An 18,073-nucleotide genomic window follows, 5' to 3' on the forward strand; every position below is an offset into this window, starting at 1 on the left:
GTTGATGCAAACCAAATTTTCCCCACTGACCAGATTTTGTTATATTTAAAAAACTAAATAATATAATATTTTATATTAAATAAATTATTATTTATTTAGTGCCAGATCACAACAATAGTTGCCTCAAGGTGCTTGATACTGTAAGGTAAAGACTCTATGATAATACAAAGAAAACAAATAATTTGAGTGAGTGAAAAAATCTGAGTGAAGAAGAAACACTCAGTCCGTTGTGGGAAGTTTTAAACCCAATGTTAAAAGCAGACCTAAAATGTTCTGGTTCCACAGAAGCGGATTGGAGGCTGAACCCATGTGGAAAAGAAATAGGAAAAGACTTGCATCAGCCTTAGCTTGCTTCATATAGTGAATCATATAAGGCTTATATGATTTACTCGTTTCTCATCACTTTCATATATTGATTTAGGAAGTATCCAAAACATACAAGTTTCATTATATAATTTTTCAAGGGATCTTATATCTGTTTTCACTCTTGGTCCCATTCTACTTTTAAAAGCCCAAGGAAGCACAACAGTCTGAAAGTGCTCTGTGGTGGTGATCCAGTACTATGAGGTCTTTAAGAAAAGGTGGGGACTGATTATTCAAGACCTCATAGGTGATTATAAAAATGTAAATTTTGAATCTAGATTTATCAGGGAAGCCAATGAAGTATGAACAAAATATGCAGCAGCATTTTGGATTAACTGAAGGCTTTTCAGTGAGTTTTTAGGACTTCCTGATAATAATGAATTACAGTAGTCCAGCCTGGAAGTAATAAATGCATGAACTAGCTTTTCAGCGTCACTCTGAGACAGGATATTTCTAACTTTAGAGATGTTGCACAAAAGGAAGAAAGCAGTCTTACATATTTGTTTAATATGTGCATTGAAGGACGTGTCCTGGTCAAAAATGACTCCAAGGTTCCTCACAGCGTTACTGGAGGCCAAGGTAATGCCATCCAGAGTAAGAATCTGCTTAGATACCATATTTCTAAGATTTTCAGGGCCGAGTACAATAACCTCAGTTTGATCTGAATTAAGAAGCAGAAAGTTAGCGGCCATCCAGGTCTTTATGTCTTTAAGACATTCCTGCAGTTTAACTCATTGGTGTGTGTTATCTGGCTTCATGGACAGATAATTTAGGAGTAATCAGGATGCTACAACACCAGGCAGACGCTGCAAAGAAAGCCCTTACAACATGTGGTTATCCCAACTGCGCCTTCATCAAATCAGTGAATATGGAGAGAAAAGAAGGTCTGACACCAACTTGGGGGAAAAAAGAATGACAAATGGAACAACAATTAGGTTTTGAGATCCCTTTCTAGGCCCTTAATGCTCACTCACATTTTGCACAAGATGATCTCAATAGGTCACATGATGGGATGAGGTAAGGGCTCACAGTGGTTTCACCTCAGACCTCTGCTGAGAATGACCCACACCTTTATCACAACTTGGCTTATGTGATGAGACAAATTCTCAAAAGTGGGTCAACGACCCTCTTAACCTCCTAGGACCTGGCGTCCACATATGTGGACATCACCATCCATCCATCCATCCATCCATTCGCATCCGCTTATCCTGTTCAGGGTCGCGGGGGGCGCTGGAGCCTATCCCAGCTGTCATAGGGCGAGAGGCGGGGTACACCCTGGACAGGTCGCCAGTCTGTCGCAGGGCCAACACACAGAGACAGACAACCATTCACATTCACTCGCACATTCACACCTATGGGCAATTTGGATTAACCAATTACAGTGGGGCAAAAAAGTATTTAGTCAGCCACCGATTGTGCAAGTTCCCCCACCTAAAATGATGACAGAGGTCAGTAATTTGCACCAGAGGTACACTTCAACTGTGAGAGACAGAATGTGAAAAAAAAATCCATGAATCCACATGGTAGGATTTGTAAAGAATTTATTGGTAAATCAGGGTGGAAAATAAGTATTTGGTCAATAACAAAAATACAACTCAATACTTTGTAACTTAACCTTTGTTGGCAATAACAGAGGTCAAACGTTTACTATAGGTCTTTACCAGGTTTGCACACACAGTAGCTGGTATTTTGGCCCATTCCTCCATGCAGATCTTCTGGAGAGCAGTGATGTTTTGGGGCTGTCGCCGAGCAACACGGACTTTCAACTCCCGCCACAGATTTTCTATGGGGTTGAGGTCTGGAGACTGGCTAGGCCACTCCAGGACTTTCAAATGCTTCTTACGGAGCCACTCCTTTGTTGGTGGAATTGAACTCAAGACCTTCTTGCTGTGCGGCAACAGTGCTAACCACCGTGCCACCGTGCTGCCGATACTCAAAATACTCAATTATGTTCTACATGGGACTGATATCCACGTACGAGGACATTATACTGCTACTGTTCTGTCAACATTTTAAACAAATATCCTCATATGTGGCTCTTAATTTTCTTAAAAACAAAAATAAGGTAAAAAGAAAAATCTGGTAATTCTTTGTTTTTACATTCATCGGGTCCCAATCAGCCCAAATATCAAAGAGAAATTAAAAATGCTGCTGTGGAAGAGTTCAGGTCTTAGGAGGTTAAGGGACAATCCCCATAGGATTTAAATACCTGGGACTCTCACCATTTGGTTTTAGAACTGAAGAAGCTTCTTTGACGACAGCTTCAAGAAACTGAAACAGTCCAGTCACTTTCATTCCACGCTCCTTACACTACCATGACTCACAGCCTGTACAGACATAGATGTAATGATATATCTGTCATGAGTAATTCTTTTGTATGCAGTGAAGATGTAAAACTATTAACAAGATCATAATGTGGAAGTCTGCAGCTCACATACAAATATGTCTTCCTGCTTTGTCTACAAAGCCGTGACATTATTTAAAGAACATTAAGCGTCTTGTCCTCTCTTTGTGGGAGTTGTGTTCTGCACATTACCACGCCTTCTCACACTTTCAGGGGTGCTTGGCCAGATGGGATATAACATCTGTCCAACATGTTATGGGTCTATGCATGATCAGTTGGACATGCTTGCATTTCTTCAAGGGTTGTTCTCATACTAACTCTTTTCACCATGAATTAGTAGAAGCTCTATTTCAGATATCCAGGTTTTATGCTCTTTGTCTTTGTCTAAGCCTTTGAATGCAACTAGCAATTACAAATATATTACTTCTTTTCAAAACACAACTTACTAATGGAAAAATGTATCAACATTTGGCTTTATGCATTCAGTGAGCAAAACGAAAGGCATTTTCAGTTAGATGTAGTGTTTTCTAGCCTGAACCTGGTAATGAATAGCTGATAAAATTAGCTAATAAAGCAACTTGACCCTTGAAATGTTCAGCTAACATATCATGTAAGTAAATAAATACATACAGTCATGGCCAAAAGTTCTGAGAGTGACACAAATATTAGTTTTCACAAAGTTTGCTGCTTCAGTGTTTTCAGATCTTTGGTTGAGTTGTTTCTGTGATGTATTATAATTATTAATTACAAGCACTTCATACGTTTCAAATGCTTTTATTGTCATTTACATCACATTTTTGAAAGAGTCGATATTTGACCAGTGTTGGCCCTTCTTTTTCATGACCTCTGCAATTCGCCCTGGCATGCTGTCAATCAACTTCTGGGCCTGACTGATGGTGACCCATTCTTTTGTAATAATGCTTGGTGTTTGTGAAAATTAGTGGGTTTTTGTATGTCATGTTTGTTTACCTCTTTGGGGTTCACCACAATTTGTCAATTGGATTAAGGTGTGGAGAGTTTTCTGGCCATGGACCCAAAATTTCAGTGTTTTGTTCTCCGAGCCTCTAAGTCATCACTGTGGCCTTATGGGGCGGTGCTCCATCAGGCTGGAAAAGGCATCGTTCCTCACCAGACTGTTCTTGGATGGTTGGAAGAAGTTCCTGTGGGAGGATGTTTTATTCATGGCTGTGTTTTTTGTCAAAATTGTGAGTGAGCCCACTCCCTTGGATGAGAGGCAGCCCCACAGATGAATGGTCTTAGGGTGCCTTACTGTTGGGTGAGACAGGACCGACGGTAGCACTCACCTTTTCTTCTCCAGACAATCTTTTTTCTAGATGCCCCAAACAAATGGTAAATGGCCTGCATTTGTACAGCGCTTTTCTAGTCCTTAAGGACCCCAAAGCACTTTACACTACATTCAGTCATCCACCCATTCACACACTGGTGATGGCAGCTACATTGTAGCCACAGCTGCCCTGAGGCACACTGACAGAGGCGAGGCTGCCGGACACCGGCGCCACCGGGCGCTCTGACCACCAACAGTAGGCAAACATGGGGTTAGTATCTTGCCCAAGGATATTTGGCATGCAGCCAGGAGGCAGCCTGGGATCAAACCACCGACCTTCTGATTAGTGGCTGACCTGCTCTGCCACCTGAGCTACAGCCACCAAACAATTGGAAAGGGGCTTCATCAGAGAAAATGACTTTACCTCAGCAGGCCACCTTCCAAAAGTCTTCACCTCACTGTACGTGCAGATGCACTCACACCTGCTGCCATTCCTAGCAAGCTCTGCAATGGCGGCACTCCGATCCTGCAGCTGAATCATCTTTAGGAGACGGCCCTGGTGCTTGCTGGAGTTTCTTTTGTGCCCTGAAGCCGTTTTCACAACAACTGAACCTCTTTCCTTGAAGTTCTTGATGATCCAATAAATGGTTGATTTAGGCGCAATCTCAGTAGCAATAACATCCTTGCCTGTGAAGCCGTTTTTATGCAACGCAATGATGGCTACACGTGTTTCTTTGCAGCTAACCATGGTTAACACGAAGAACAATGATTTCAAGCATCACCTTCCTTTTAACACATCCAGTCAGCATGACATCATGATCTCCAACCTTGTGCTCATCAACATTCTCACTGAGTTAATGAGAAGATTATTGTAAAGATCTCAGCAGGTCTTTCTATGGCAGCGATGAAGTGCAGTGGTGATGGGTTTGTTCGGATTAAGCATCAAGGACTTTGCATTTCATCTGATCACTCTTCTCAACCTTCTGCAAATTGTTATCATAAAAACAAACTTGTGAAAACCAAAATTTGTGTCGTTCTCCAAACATTTGGCCATGACTGTACATACAAATGTAGATTAAATGCTGTGCTGAGCTGACCCCCAAATATCTGTTTGGCTAGAGAGCCTTTATTAGTCCAGTGCAGCTTTTTCTTTGGTGATGCTAACGCAGACAAAGGGCTTGATGTCCAGTTTAGCAGCTGGCTGGTTTTTGCTTGCTTACACAGTCAGATTCTCACTGGTAAAAAAAAATTTGAAGCCACATCAGCGCTTTGGTGTCCTTATATAGAGTTTGGTACATGGGCTGATCCTTATATGCTACTTTAATGTCTGCTGTTTGTTAACATCAGTGATTAGCTGACTCTATTTCTAGGCTACTATTAGCTAGGGCTGTTGCTCACTGTTGATGCTGGGAGCAGAAGAGAACAACTGAGGCAAGGCGTTATAGTAATTATTCATCTAATAGATCATAAAACAATCTCGCAGAACAACTTTGAACTTTTTTTCCTCAAGAGTATGACAGTAAGAAGTCAGATTATTTTTTCACTAGAAGAAAAGTGTTACATGAAAATGTGCCACATTCAGACTCAGAGTCTTGTGTGCTACAAGCACAATGAGCACATTTGGTTTTGCTTTTAGAAGATGTATTTATTGTTACAGGAACATATCCGTCTTTGTGATGACATAATGCAGTAACACAAACCTTTGCATATTCAGGGATTAGTACTCTGCAGACTGCTTTGTTATTGAGAAATGTTAAATCGTTTTACATACCATGTTTACACTTTCACGCACTGAAAACAGTTTAACACTGGAAAAATATGTTTTTGATTTTTTGAAATAAAAATAAACAAAAGCAGCTCTTTTACAATAGCTCCACTCTGCAGTGCTTAATACTACTTGTGAATGTTAGTTTGGTGATGCTAATGTTCCAGATGTTCCACAGAATTATGCATATTGTACTTTAGCAGTATTCTAAATGTATGATCACCCTGGGCGCTGTGTCCTGCCTCGCATGGTTGTGTTTTTGCTGGGCTAAAGCAGTGTAGCACAATATATGCCTTCTCACATTACATGGTAACACAGCGATGTAGCCTTACAAAACAGTGTGTGTGTGTGTGTGTGTGTGTGTGTGCGCGCGTGCAGAATATGACAAAACATTTTATCTGCTTCCTGATTTATTTATAAATCTCTCCCAATGTGCCCCCTTCTGTCACTGTCTTTCTTAGGCTCTTGCCATGGGGATGATGACAGAGTACTATCACTATATATTTACCACACTGGTAAGTAGAGTCAGAGACTGTCCTGCACAGTCATTTCTTCATCAGATCGAACTCACAGTTCCATATCGCCATAAAGATTTGTTGCATGGTCAAAACATTAGATGGTGCAGCTTCTCAATCTTCATTTCATTTATTTTTCTTTCAGTGGGTGATTCATTTTCCAGAGCCAAAGAAAATAATATCACACTACTTTGTAACATCTTATTTTCTCTTGGTTTATCCTTCCTTTATCAGCTGATGATATCTTTTAATATGAATCATCTTCCAAATGTTTCTTCATTCCATCATATTTTTCCTCCTTTTTTCTGCTTCCTCTTTTTGTTATTGTTTGTTCATTGTTCTTCTTTTTCATCTTTTTCTTGATTAATAGTTTAGTCTTACTGTGTAAAAAGTGCTACTAATTCCACCCTGAGCTATGGTATGTATGTAACATACAAAGTATGTCGCCTTCTGACTGAGTCTTCCAGTCTTGTGTAGTCTTGTGACTACAAGACTCAGCAGTCCATCTGCACCTAAAGGTCAAAGGTCACTCTTTGAGGATGTCAGTGTTCACATTTTGGACAGAGAGGACAGATTGTCACGGTCTGCGGAGGCAGACCGTGCGGAAATGTGTGTGGTGGACCCAGGAGGATGCAGGAGTGGAGTTAAACAAAAGCGAGCCTTTTATTCTGGCTGATGAAAGGAACAAAACAGAGTGAGGGCAGCATAAGAGTAATAGTTAAACAGAAACCTAAACTGGACATAAACTAAGGCAAAGCTATGGCTGGAGATACAGAACACAGGGGGTGGTAACACAGACGACGCGACGCAGACTGTATGAAACACAGAGACTAAATACACATGAGGGATGATCAGGGGAAGTGACCACACATGGGAACGCAGCTGACACACATGAACTTAACAACAGGACAGGAGGAGTAAAACTGAATACACTGACAGTGAATGCAGGCCTTCAAAGTAAAACAGGAAACATGAGACATGAACCGGGGAGACGTAGTACAGGGGGAGGTGACATAACTGACAGCATGAACTTGACAGTACAAGACACACAGACATAAACACACGAAGGGCAAGGGAGATTTAATGCAGTGGTGATATATACAAATGGCTGGACTACCTTAGAGAACCTAAACAAATGATAAACATCAAAATAGGCTAAGCATAACACACTGGGTCACATGACCCAGGACCATGACACCACCCCCCCACCAAGGGCTGGCTCCAGACAGCCCTAAACCAAAAGAAACAGACCACCGAGCCCGGGCGGGCGGCGGGGGACCAGGACGGAGGGACCAGAACAAGAAAGAAAAAACAGCCAACAAAAAACACTGGAGCACGTGACAACAGTCCAAACATAGCTCAGGGGGTCGGCCCGGAGGGCGGCAACCCAACAGGCCACGCCATCTCCCATCAGGAGGCTGTCCATGCGGGAGGCAGTGGCGGTGCAGTTCAGGAGGCCGACCCGGAGCCCACGGGCACAAGAATTCAAGGGTCACACGGTCGGGGGGCTGACCAGGCGGGCGCCACAGGTGACAGAGCCGGTCAGGAGGCCAGCCGTGCGGAAGGCAACGGCGGCGGCGAAGGGGACGGCGAAGCAGCTCAGGGGGCCGACTGCGCGGAAGGCAGCGGTGGCTCTCCAGTGTCAGGCGCACTGGCCGAGGCCCGGTGGGCACAGGACCAGACGAGGCAGGACCAGGCGGTGGCGTGCCAGCCACAGGCGACGGAGCCGGACCAGGCGGTGGCGTGCCAGCCACAGGCGACGGAGCCGGACCAGGCGACGGCGAAGCAGGAGCTGAGGCAGAGGCTGGACCAGGCGACGGCGAAGCAGGCGCTGACGCAGAGGTTGGACCAGGCGACGGCGAAGCAGGCGCTGACGCAGAGGCTGGACCAGGCGACGGCGAAGCAGGCGCTGACGCAGAGGTTGGACCAGGCGACGGCGAAGCAGGAGCAGAAGCCGAAGCTGGACCAGGCGAAGCAGAAGCCGGACCAGGCGATGGCGGGGCCGGAGCAGGCGAAGCACAGGCAGAAGCTGGACTAGGCGAGGATGAAGACTCTGATGAAGCTGGACCAGGTGAAGCACAGGCAGAAGCAGAGGCCGGACCAGGCGTAGCAGAAGCAGAAGATGGCTGGATGGGCGGCTCGGGCCCCCCAGCAGACGTGGCATAGTGCTGGATGGGCGGCTTGGGCCCCCCAGCAGACGTGGCATGGTGCTGGACGGGCTCCTCGGGCCCTCCAGCTGACGTGGCATGAGGCTGGACGGGCTCCTCGGGCCCTCCGGCTGACGAGGCATGAGGCTGGTGTGGTTCTCCTGAACCCCCAGCTGACAAGGAAGGTTGCTGGACGGGCTCCTCGGGCCCTCCAGCTGACGAGGCATGAGGCTGGTGCGGTTCTCCTGAACCCCCAGCTGACAAGGAAGGTTGCTGGACGGGCTCCTCGGGCCCTCCAGCTGCCGAGGCATGAGGCTGGTGCGGTTCTCCTGAACCCCCAGCTGACAAGGAAGGTTGCTGGACGGGCTCCTCGGGCCCTCCAGCTGACGTGGCGTGAGGCCGGGCGGGCTCCTCGGGCCCTCCAGCCGACGTGGCGTGAGGCCGGGCGGGCTCCTCGGGCCCTCCAGCCGACGTGGCGTGAGGCCGGGCGGGCTCCTCGGGCCCTCCGGCTGACATGGCTTGAGGCTGTACAGGCTCCTCGGGCCCTCCGGCTGGAAGAGACGGCTGAAGCAGAAGGCAGTCTGAGGCGGAGAGAAAGCTCACGCCATTCCTAGCAGGCTGAGAAGCAGCCTGTACAGCTGACGTGGAAGGAAGCTGAACGGGCTCCTCGGGCCCTCCAGCTGATGAGGCATGAGGCTGAACGGGCTCCTCGGGCCCTCCAGCTGGAAGAGACGGCTGAAGCAGAAGGCAGTCTGAGGCGGAGAGAAAGCTCACGCCATTCCTAGCAGGCTGAGAAGCAGCCTGTACAGCTGACGTGGAAGGAAGCTGAACGGGCTCCTCGGGCCCTCCAGCTGACGAGGCATGAGGCTGAACGGGCTCCTCGGGCCCTCCAGCTGGAAGAGACGGCTGAAGCAGAAGGCAGTCTGTGGCGGAGAGAAAGCTCACGCCATTCCTAGCAGGCTGAGAAGCAGCCTGTACGGCAGACGTGTGGTCCCCTTTCGCTGTCTCGTGAACCTGGGCTTCGTGTGGCGCGACGGTGAGAGCAACGCTAGAAAAAATCCTGGATCCTACAGAGTCAGGAATATGGTCTACGGTTTCGTTGTGTGCTCCTTCAAAGCAGTCACACACAGGTCTTTCAGCTCTGGAGCCCAATTCCGTTATAGTCTCCGGCCTCGGCAAATCAATGCTTGTCTCACTCTGCTTCATAGAAGGGACTTGAGGCACGAAAACGCAGTCACTCACCGGAGTTAATGCGGTGCAACGGCGGCGCCGGCGCCGCCCCCTTCTGGTAGCTGGCACGATGGGCGCTGATGGCACCAATGCAGAGGGTGGCGTAGCGGCGGTCTCCCCGTCTTCCGCCCACATCCTTGCCAGAAATGAGGCAGGCGAAGTGAAGTCTAAGCGGATTGGAGACGGCGAGCGGCTGGTAGGCTGTGCAGCAGGTGAGAGGTCCTCCTCCGGGATGAGCCAGGGCTTCCACCGGAGCTCATCCTCCCGATAAGCCCGTAACACCTGCTGCCGCTCTTCCTCGCCAAAGTGTATGGCCTCCGTCGTCTCCGTGCGCCACGCCGTGCGGCCAGACCGCGGTGAAGACGCGGACGCCGACGGGGCGCGAGCGGAAGGTGTGATGGTGGCGAGCCTCACCGTTCCAACCGCAACTGCTTCCGGCTCGCGAAGCAGCGGGGAAACGGGACAACAGCAGGGCTCTGGCGGCACAGCCCGCACACTGGGCAGCCGTGGCTGCGGACGGAGTTGGAGAGCGGTGACGAGAAGGTCAGTGATCAGCGGGTGTAGTGCCTTCCATAGCCAGGGAAACACAGACATTCATACTCCCACTTGGCGGGCTAACTCCTCCCGTTCCTCCTCTTCGGAGCACTGCAGCCATTTACCACAGAGCGACTCCACCGTCTGGACGATCTCCCTCTCATGCGTCGCTGGGTCCGGCATGGTCGCGTCGTACTGTCACGGTCTGCGGAGGCAGACCGTGCGGAAATGTGTGTGGTGGACCCAGGAGCGAACACAAGCGAGGATGCAGGAGTGGAGTTAAACAAAAGCGAGCCTTTTATTCTGGCTGATGAAAGGAACAAAACAGAGTGAGGGCAGCATAAGAGTAATAGTTAAACAGAAACCTAAACTGGACATAAACTAAGGCAAAGCTATGGCTGGAGATACAGAACACAGGGGGTGGTAACACAGACGACGCGACGCAGACTGTATGAAACACAGAGACTAAATACACATGAGGGATGATCAGGGGAAGTGACCACACATGGGAACGCAGCTGACACACATGAACTTAACAACAGGACAGGCGGAGTAAAACTGAATACACTGACAGTGAATGCAGGCCTTCAAAGTAAAACAGGAAACATGAGACATGAACCGGGGAGACATAGTACAGGGGGAGGTGACATAACTGACAGCATGAACTTGACAGTACAAGACACACAGACATAAACACACGAAGGGCAAGGGAGACGTAATGCAGGGGTGATATATACAAATGGCTGGACTACCTTAGAGAACCTAAACAAATAATAAACATCAAAATAGGCTAAGCATAACACACTGGGTCACATGACCCAGGACCATGACACAGATGGTTTGAAGAGGAGTGAAAGAAGCATCTGTGTCCACTGTGAGCGACCATCTTTGAACAGAGGGCGTGGCTTACGACACCAACTGTCTGCCATCTATAATCCAGTTTTGAGATCCTTCCCAGACGCCTTAACGCCCACTCACATCTTGGGTCAGGTCATCTCCATAGGTCACGTGTTAGGGTGAAGCATTGTCTCACAATGGTTTCAGTTGACCCACACCCTTTCTCACACCTTGCCTCATGTGATGAGTCACAGGATCAGTAGTGTGTCAACAAGCCTCTTAAGGAACAACGCCCACTAGGGTTTAATTATCTGAGACTCTCCACCGTTTGGTTTTAGAACTGAAGAAGCTTCTTAGATAAGAGATGAATCATCTTCAAGAAACTTGAAGAAGTCCAGTCGCTTTTCTTTTCAAGCTCCTTAGATTACCATGAGCTGGATGATGGAGAACCTACACAGACACATTTGTTTGGAGATATCAAAACTGAAGAAATTATTAAATAAAATGCACTGTTGTAAATCTATTCATCTGTGCTTTATTCGATGATTTTCTTTCACAGTCCGGATATTTAATTAAATGATGTGGCAGATTAATAAAAGATGAGACTGAGATGATGACATGATTTCTCATCTGGTGATCCAAGGCATCCAAACTTCATTTGGGCATGCATCAGGAAAGAGGCAGGTGCTTTTCTTTAACTATGTGCTCACATACTTTGAGCCAAACAACTTTAATTTTTTAATTTTAATGTTATTTATACAGCGCCAGATCACAACGACAGTCCCCTCAAGGCACTTTATATTGTAAAGTAGACCCTACAATAATACATACAAAGCATTTCAAACCTTCAGTTCAATCATTTCAGACATTTGGAACAATATCGCTGCTTTTGGTACACATAGGGAAAAAGCTAACTTTCAAAAATGAAATGGCTTTCATTCAAAGTAAATATACTATAAAACAGTTTTTGCCATGTACACAATGACACTAGTATTTGGCAAACTGCTAGTGAACATGCAGTGCTGACAAATGACAAATAACAACAACAGATGACATTTTGTTAATGTAATTTTTAAATTTATCATTATATTCTTTTCATCGTAACTTTCACAATAATTACTCTGTTTCTGCTGCCAACTGGTGAAATAATTTCAGAATTAGTTCAAATGACCCATTGCTCTCGCCCCAACCAATCACAGCAGATGGCCCCGCCCCTCCCTGAGCCTGGTTCTGCCAGAGGTTTCTTCCTGTTAAAAGAGAGTTTTTCCTTCCCACTGTTGCCAAAGTGCTGCTCATAGGGGGTCATATGATTGTTGGGTTATTGTAGGGTCTGCCTTACAATATAAAGCGCCTTGAGGCAACTGTTGTTATGAGTTGGCGCTGTATAAATAAAACTGAATTGAACTGAAATTAAATTGTTGTTGTCTTCACAATAGCAGTCCTTCTTGACAGCTCGTTAAAATCTGTCACATTAGAGATCATATGTGTCCTAACCTTGCCTTTGGTTATTTCAGAATAAACTTCCTCTCAGTATCTACATAACAAAATGCAAGATCCACAAATGCCTGTGTGTACAAGTCAAGGTCAAAGATTTGACTCAGATCAAAGTGTAAATGCTCCATCTCACTCTCATCCTGGAAAGGCTGTTAGTGCTGTCAGGGATCAAAACGCTGTCACTCTTATTCTTTTTCTCTACTTTACTTTTTTTTTTGTGAATTCCCTGCAAAGAAAACGTACTGCAAATGCAATATTTGCTTTAAGGGTGTTTATTCTAAATTATCAGTGCCTTTGTATATAGTACTAAGAGAGGAACTATGGTATTCTAAAATTTTTCTGTGTGGAAGTCAGGCGTAGCATAAAAGTCTGTTAGGTGGTGCAGGACATGTATAAGGACAGCAGTATTGAGGTGGAGTGTGGGGTAGGAGTGGCATATGGGTTCAAAGTTGAGGTGGGATTACAGTGAGGATCACCTCTGACCCCTTCCTTGTTTGCAGTAGTGATGGACAAGTTGACAAGTGAGTTGGGTTTGTTGAATTAAACCTATAATAGACTGACGAACCTGTCCAGGGTACACCTTGCCTTTCAGCTTATAGCAGGGATGAGTGGGGACAAAATGATACATAGAGGTTAACATTGTATCTATTCTTTCCAGGATCTGTTTGCACTGAACGTGGAACCTTACCGGTACAGTGGTGTAAACATGACGGGTTTCAGGATACTCAACACTGAGAACAGCCAGGTGGCTTCTATCATCGAGAAGTGGTCCATGGAGCGACTGCAGGCTCCACCGAAACCTGACTCCGGATTACTGGACGGCTTCATGACTGTGAGTTTGGACAAAGTTCATGAATGTATAATGAAGCACTTTGCCAGAGTTTTGTTCACTGACATGCAGATGTGGACCCATGGTCAGTTACTTATTGATCTTTCTCAGAAACTGTTGTCATGGTGAGGAAGGAAATGAATGATGAAAGTAGGGGATTTCTTTGTTAATACAATTTGTAATTAAATGTGTTGCCACAGCTGTAGACTTCTATCAGACTGAGACAGAGGTACATTAATTTTTGCTGTTGATTGCTTCTTCAGTTTTGTCAGCGCTCTAACCTTCAGTGTGATGATATGATGCTTCCTTCTATGTAAGCTTGAAGTTTTACTCACGATTCCCATGATTAAAAACTCTGTATAATATCTCCCAATTCTCCTGGTTGTATATCCATTTAAGTAGGAGAAATACTTCAGTTGAGAGTCATGAAATATGAACATTTATTACATTTATTACATATTATACTGCATCTCATGCACGTATTTCTTACTGTGGTTGACGAATTGGACAGTGGAAATAACCTTGTGATTTTCCCAGTGGTTTTCAGGCATCAAGTCACTAATGGCATAAAACAGTGTTCTAGAAATGATAGTCTTCTCCATCCATCTTCTTCCGCTTTATCCGAAGCCGGGTCGCGTGGGCAGCAGCCTAAGCAGAGAAGCCCAGACCTCCCTCTCCCCAGCCACCTCCTCCAGCTTATCTGGGGGAACACCCAGGCATTCCCAGGCCAGCCGAGAGATATAATCGCTCCAGTGTGTCCTGGGTCTGCCCCGGTGCCTCCTCCTGGTGGGACATGCCCGGAACATCTCACCCAGGTGGCATCCTTGTCAGATGCCTGAACCACCTCAGCTGGCTCCATTCGATGTGGAGGAGCAGCTGCTCTACTCTGAGCCCCTCCTGGATGGCTGAACTTCTCACCCTATCTCTAAGGGAGAGGCCAGCCACCCTTCAGAGGAAGCTCATTTCCGCCACTTGTATTCACAATCTCGTTCTTTCAGTCACTACCCACAGCTCGTGACCATAGGTGAGGGTAGGGACGTAGATCGACCGGTAAATTGAGAGCTTCGCTTTTACACTCAGCTCTCTCTTCACCACGACGGACCGGTGCAGCATCCGCAAAGGGCAGCCCTGGTGGAGCCCATCACCCACCGGGAACGAGTCCGACTTATTGCCGGCAATGCGAACCAAGCTCTTGCAACGGTTGTATAGGGATCGAATGGCCCGTAGCAATGGGCCAGACACCCCATACTCCTGCAGCACCTCCCACAGGACCCCCCGAGGGACACGGTCGAATGCCCTCTCCAAGTCCACAAAACACATGTAGACTGGTTGGGCAAACTCCCATGCACCCTCAAGTATCCTGGAGAGGATAAAGAGCTGGTCCAGTGTTCCGCGACCAGGACAAAAACCGCATTGTTCCTCCTGTATGAGATTCGACTAGCGGACGAACTCTCCTTTCCAGCAAACTGACATAGACTTTCCCAGGGAGGCTGAGGAGTGTGATCCCCCTGTAGTTGGAACACACCCTCCGGTCCCACTTCTTAAAGATGGGGACCACCACCCCGGTCTGCCAGTCAAAGGGTACTGCCCCTGATCTCCACGCAACAATGTAGAGGCGTGTTAACCAGGACAGCCCTACAATGTCCAGAGCCTTCAGGAACTCGGGGCGGACCTCATCCACACCAGGGGCTCTGCCACCAAAGAGTTGTTTAACTGCCTCAGTGACCTCGCCCCCGGAAATTGGCGGGTCATTCCCCTCATCCCCAGACTCTGCTTCCTCCTCGGAAGACGTGTCAGTGGGATTAAGGAGGTCCTCGAAGTATTCCTTGCACCACCCGAGAATTTTCTCAGTCAAAGTCAGCAGCGCTCCGCCAGCACTATACACAGTGCAGGTAGAGCATCGCTTTCCCCTCCTGAGGCGCCTGATGGTTTGCCAGAATCTCTTCGAGGCAGTCCGAAAGTCTTTTTCCATGGCCTCTCCGAACTCCTCCCACACCCGAGTTTTTGCTTCCTGGTGCCATGTGCACTTATGGACACTCTTATGTTCGAACAAGGTGTTCGTTATGGCCAAACTATGATTTGCACAGAAATCCAATAACAAAACACCGCTCGGGTTCAGATCAGGGAGGCCGTTCCTTCCAATCACGCCCCCCCAGGTCTCGCTGTTGTTACCTACATGAGCATTGAAGTCTCCCAGTAGGACAACAGAGTCTCCAGATGGAGCACCTTCCAGCACTCAAAGAAGGCTGGGTACTCTGAACTGCCACTCGGCGCATAAGCGCAGATGACAGTCAGGACCCATTCCCCGACCCTAAGGTGCAGGGAACAAACCCTCTCATCCACCGGGAAGAACCCCAACATACCGGCAGCAAGCCGAGGGGATATTAGAATACCCACCCCGCCCGTCGCCTCTCACCAGGGGCAACTCCAGACTGAGACAGAGTCCAGCCCCTCTCCAGGAGGCTCGTTCCAGAGCCCAAGCCATGCATAGAGGTGAGCCCGGCTATATCTAGCCGGTACCTTCCAACTTCATGCACTCAGGCTCCTTCCCCACCAGAGAGGTGACATTCCATGTCCCAATTGCCAGTCTTGGTAGCCGAGGATCAGTCCTCCAGGGCCTCTGCTCCTGGGCGCCGCCCGGCACACAATGCACCCGACCCCTATGGCGCCTCCTGCCGGTGGTGGGCCTGCGGGAGGATGGGCCCATGTCCCCTTTTCGGGCTGCCCCATGGACTAAGGCCCGGCCACCGGATGCTCGCCCTCGGGCACCCTCACCGGTCCTGGCTCTAGGGCAGGGTAAACTGTTCCCTCGAGGGTCTAAGGGTCTTCTGAATCGCTCTTTGTCTGGTCGCTCACCCAGGACCAATTTGCCCCCAGACAACATAGCCCCTGGGATCCCTAGGACACACAAACCCCTCCACCACGATAAGGTAGCGATTCACGGAGAGGCAGACTTCTTAGGATGTATATTCGCTGGTTTCTCTTACCATAACGTCCGAGGCAGCTTGCTGGAGTCAGGCGGACTACCTTTGTGACCCGAGTTCCAAACGAGTTCCAGGTGTGATGAGAAGCATCTCTGTCGCTGTGATCTGAAACGTCTCTGATCAGAGCACACTGTGTGTAATAGCTGTTCCTCCATACTGTTTACTGGGAACTCGGCCAAAAAGTGTCAAACCAGCAGAGACAAGGAATGGGAAGGGAAATAAAGTAATGGAGCAGGACAGAGAAATGAGATGGTGGGAGGAATGAAAAAAGAAAAATAAAGATAGAAAGTGGGTGAAGGGAAGTTAGGAGTGAAAGTCCTTGTGTTATATTTCCACAATGACTGTTGAGGTGTTATATGTTAGGCCAAATGTAGCCATTTGGTCTGATGCCAGTTGGAACGCATTGGCAGCACTGGCAGCCGCACCAGCAGCAGCTGATGTTGGCTGCTGATTGAAAACATTAGATTGCCTCAGGAGAATAGCAGATTGTTTTTTTTTTCTAAGAGCAACAACTTGCTGAGTCATGTTTCTGGATTGATATTGGAAAGTGGGTGTTACTCAGTTTAAGCTGTTTTGTTAGATTTGTGGTTCAATCAATAGTTTCCCACTTGAGACCTAAAATGGACTGTGTGTGTAATAACTGGACATTTTCACTGAACACTTAAAGCTTAGGGTGTTTTTATTGCTACTAGCTTCCAGCAGAAGCAGCAAGTCCTACAGTCGTGCTGATATCTCGAATCCATGGATAAAAAAAAAAACAAGCTAAATAATAAGGTCTTTTCACTTTGTAGTGCACCACAGAGATTAATCAGACAAATCAAGCTGTGCAGTTATTTTTGGATCAGTAACAGGCAAAGATTTATGTGTGTGAGGAGTGTGCTGTGACCCTGCTCATCAGTGAATTAATAGCTGGTGTTAGCTGGGGATTGATTAATTAGACAAATGGCAATCAGTTAGCAGCTAAAGCATATCGACATGACGGGAGGTTCCACAGCTTCATCTGTGTGTCGTGTTTAAGGTTCCATGTTGCATATCAAAATGACAACTTGAAACAAAATACTGTAACACGTTTTCTTGATGTTCTAAACAAAGCATTACAATTAAATCCAGATGTTCATATGGAGTTCTGGACACAGTTCATGCTCTGCAGTATGGAGTGGTAGAGAAAACTCTGATGTCGCTGTGTACAGTTTTCTGTTTGGATCTTTACTGACAGCTCAGAATATTTTATCAAAAGGAACTCATGGCATTACGACATCAACAGTTAAGATCATAAATGTTTTCAACTTTGCATCTGTACAACACCAGAGTGGATTTTTAATTACACAATCAAGATTTGAAGGAAAAGCAGAAGGTTTTGGTGGTGTTGTTGCTGCTGCTACTAACAGGATTGTGTTCCGCTTTCAGAATGATGCAGAGGACCAAATCTGAGTCTCCTGCATTGGTTTAGGATGTTTACTTAAGCAAAAAAGAGAATGTTACAGATCAAATAAATTGCTCTCATTTATCCACTTTATTCCACTCAATTTAGCACCGATCAAAAACTGTGTGATCCACAGACCTCCTCTTCCACTCCACAGTATTAATGTACTACTTACATGTATATCACCACACAAGTACCTAGAAAAAAGAAGCATTTCCACTATTTTGTGAGGGACACATCAGCCTAATGTTACATGAACCTTATTTAAGAGTAAAAGCACTACATGTTACTATAAACTTATCCATAAACATATCCATGCCTTT

The 18,073-nt window shown here is 46.8% G+C and overlaps 1 protein-coding gene across 3 annotated transcripts in view; it reads left to right on the forward strand.

The window, feature by feature from the left end:
- grik2 (glutamate receptor, ionotropic, kainate 2) overlaps positions 1-18,073 on the forward strand; it is a 336,418-nt gene that overhangs the window by 107,112 nt on the left and 211,233 nt on the right. For all 3 annotated transcript variants that reach the window (XM_085290496.1, XM_085290498.1, XM_085290497.1), the window contains exons 6-7: positions 6,219-6,272; positions 13,173-13,346. In XM_085290496.1, coding sequence (XP_085146622.1) covers positions 6,219-6,272; positions 13,173-13,346 — 228 coding nt within the window. The remainder of the gene's footprint in view (positions 1-6,218; positions 6,273-13,172; positions 13,347-18,073) is intronic.

The sequence above is a fragment of the Mchenga conophoros genome, linkage group LG11 (genome assembly GCF_057382185.1).
Source record: "Mchenga conophoros isolate Kocher_MC1m ecotype Shallow Benthic linkage group LG11, M_conophoros_male_GT1.1, whole genome shotgun sequence".
NCBI classification, from domain to species: domain Eukaryota; kingdom Metazoa; phylum Chordata; class Actinopteri; order Cichliformes; family Cichlidae; genus Mchenga; species Mchenga conophoros.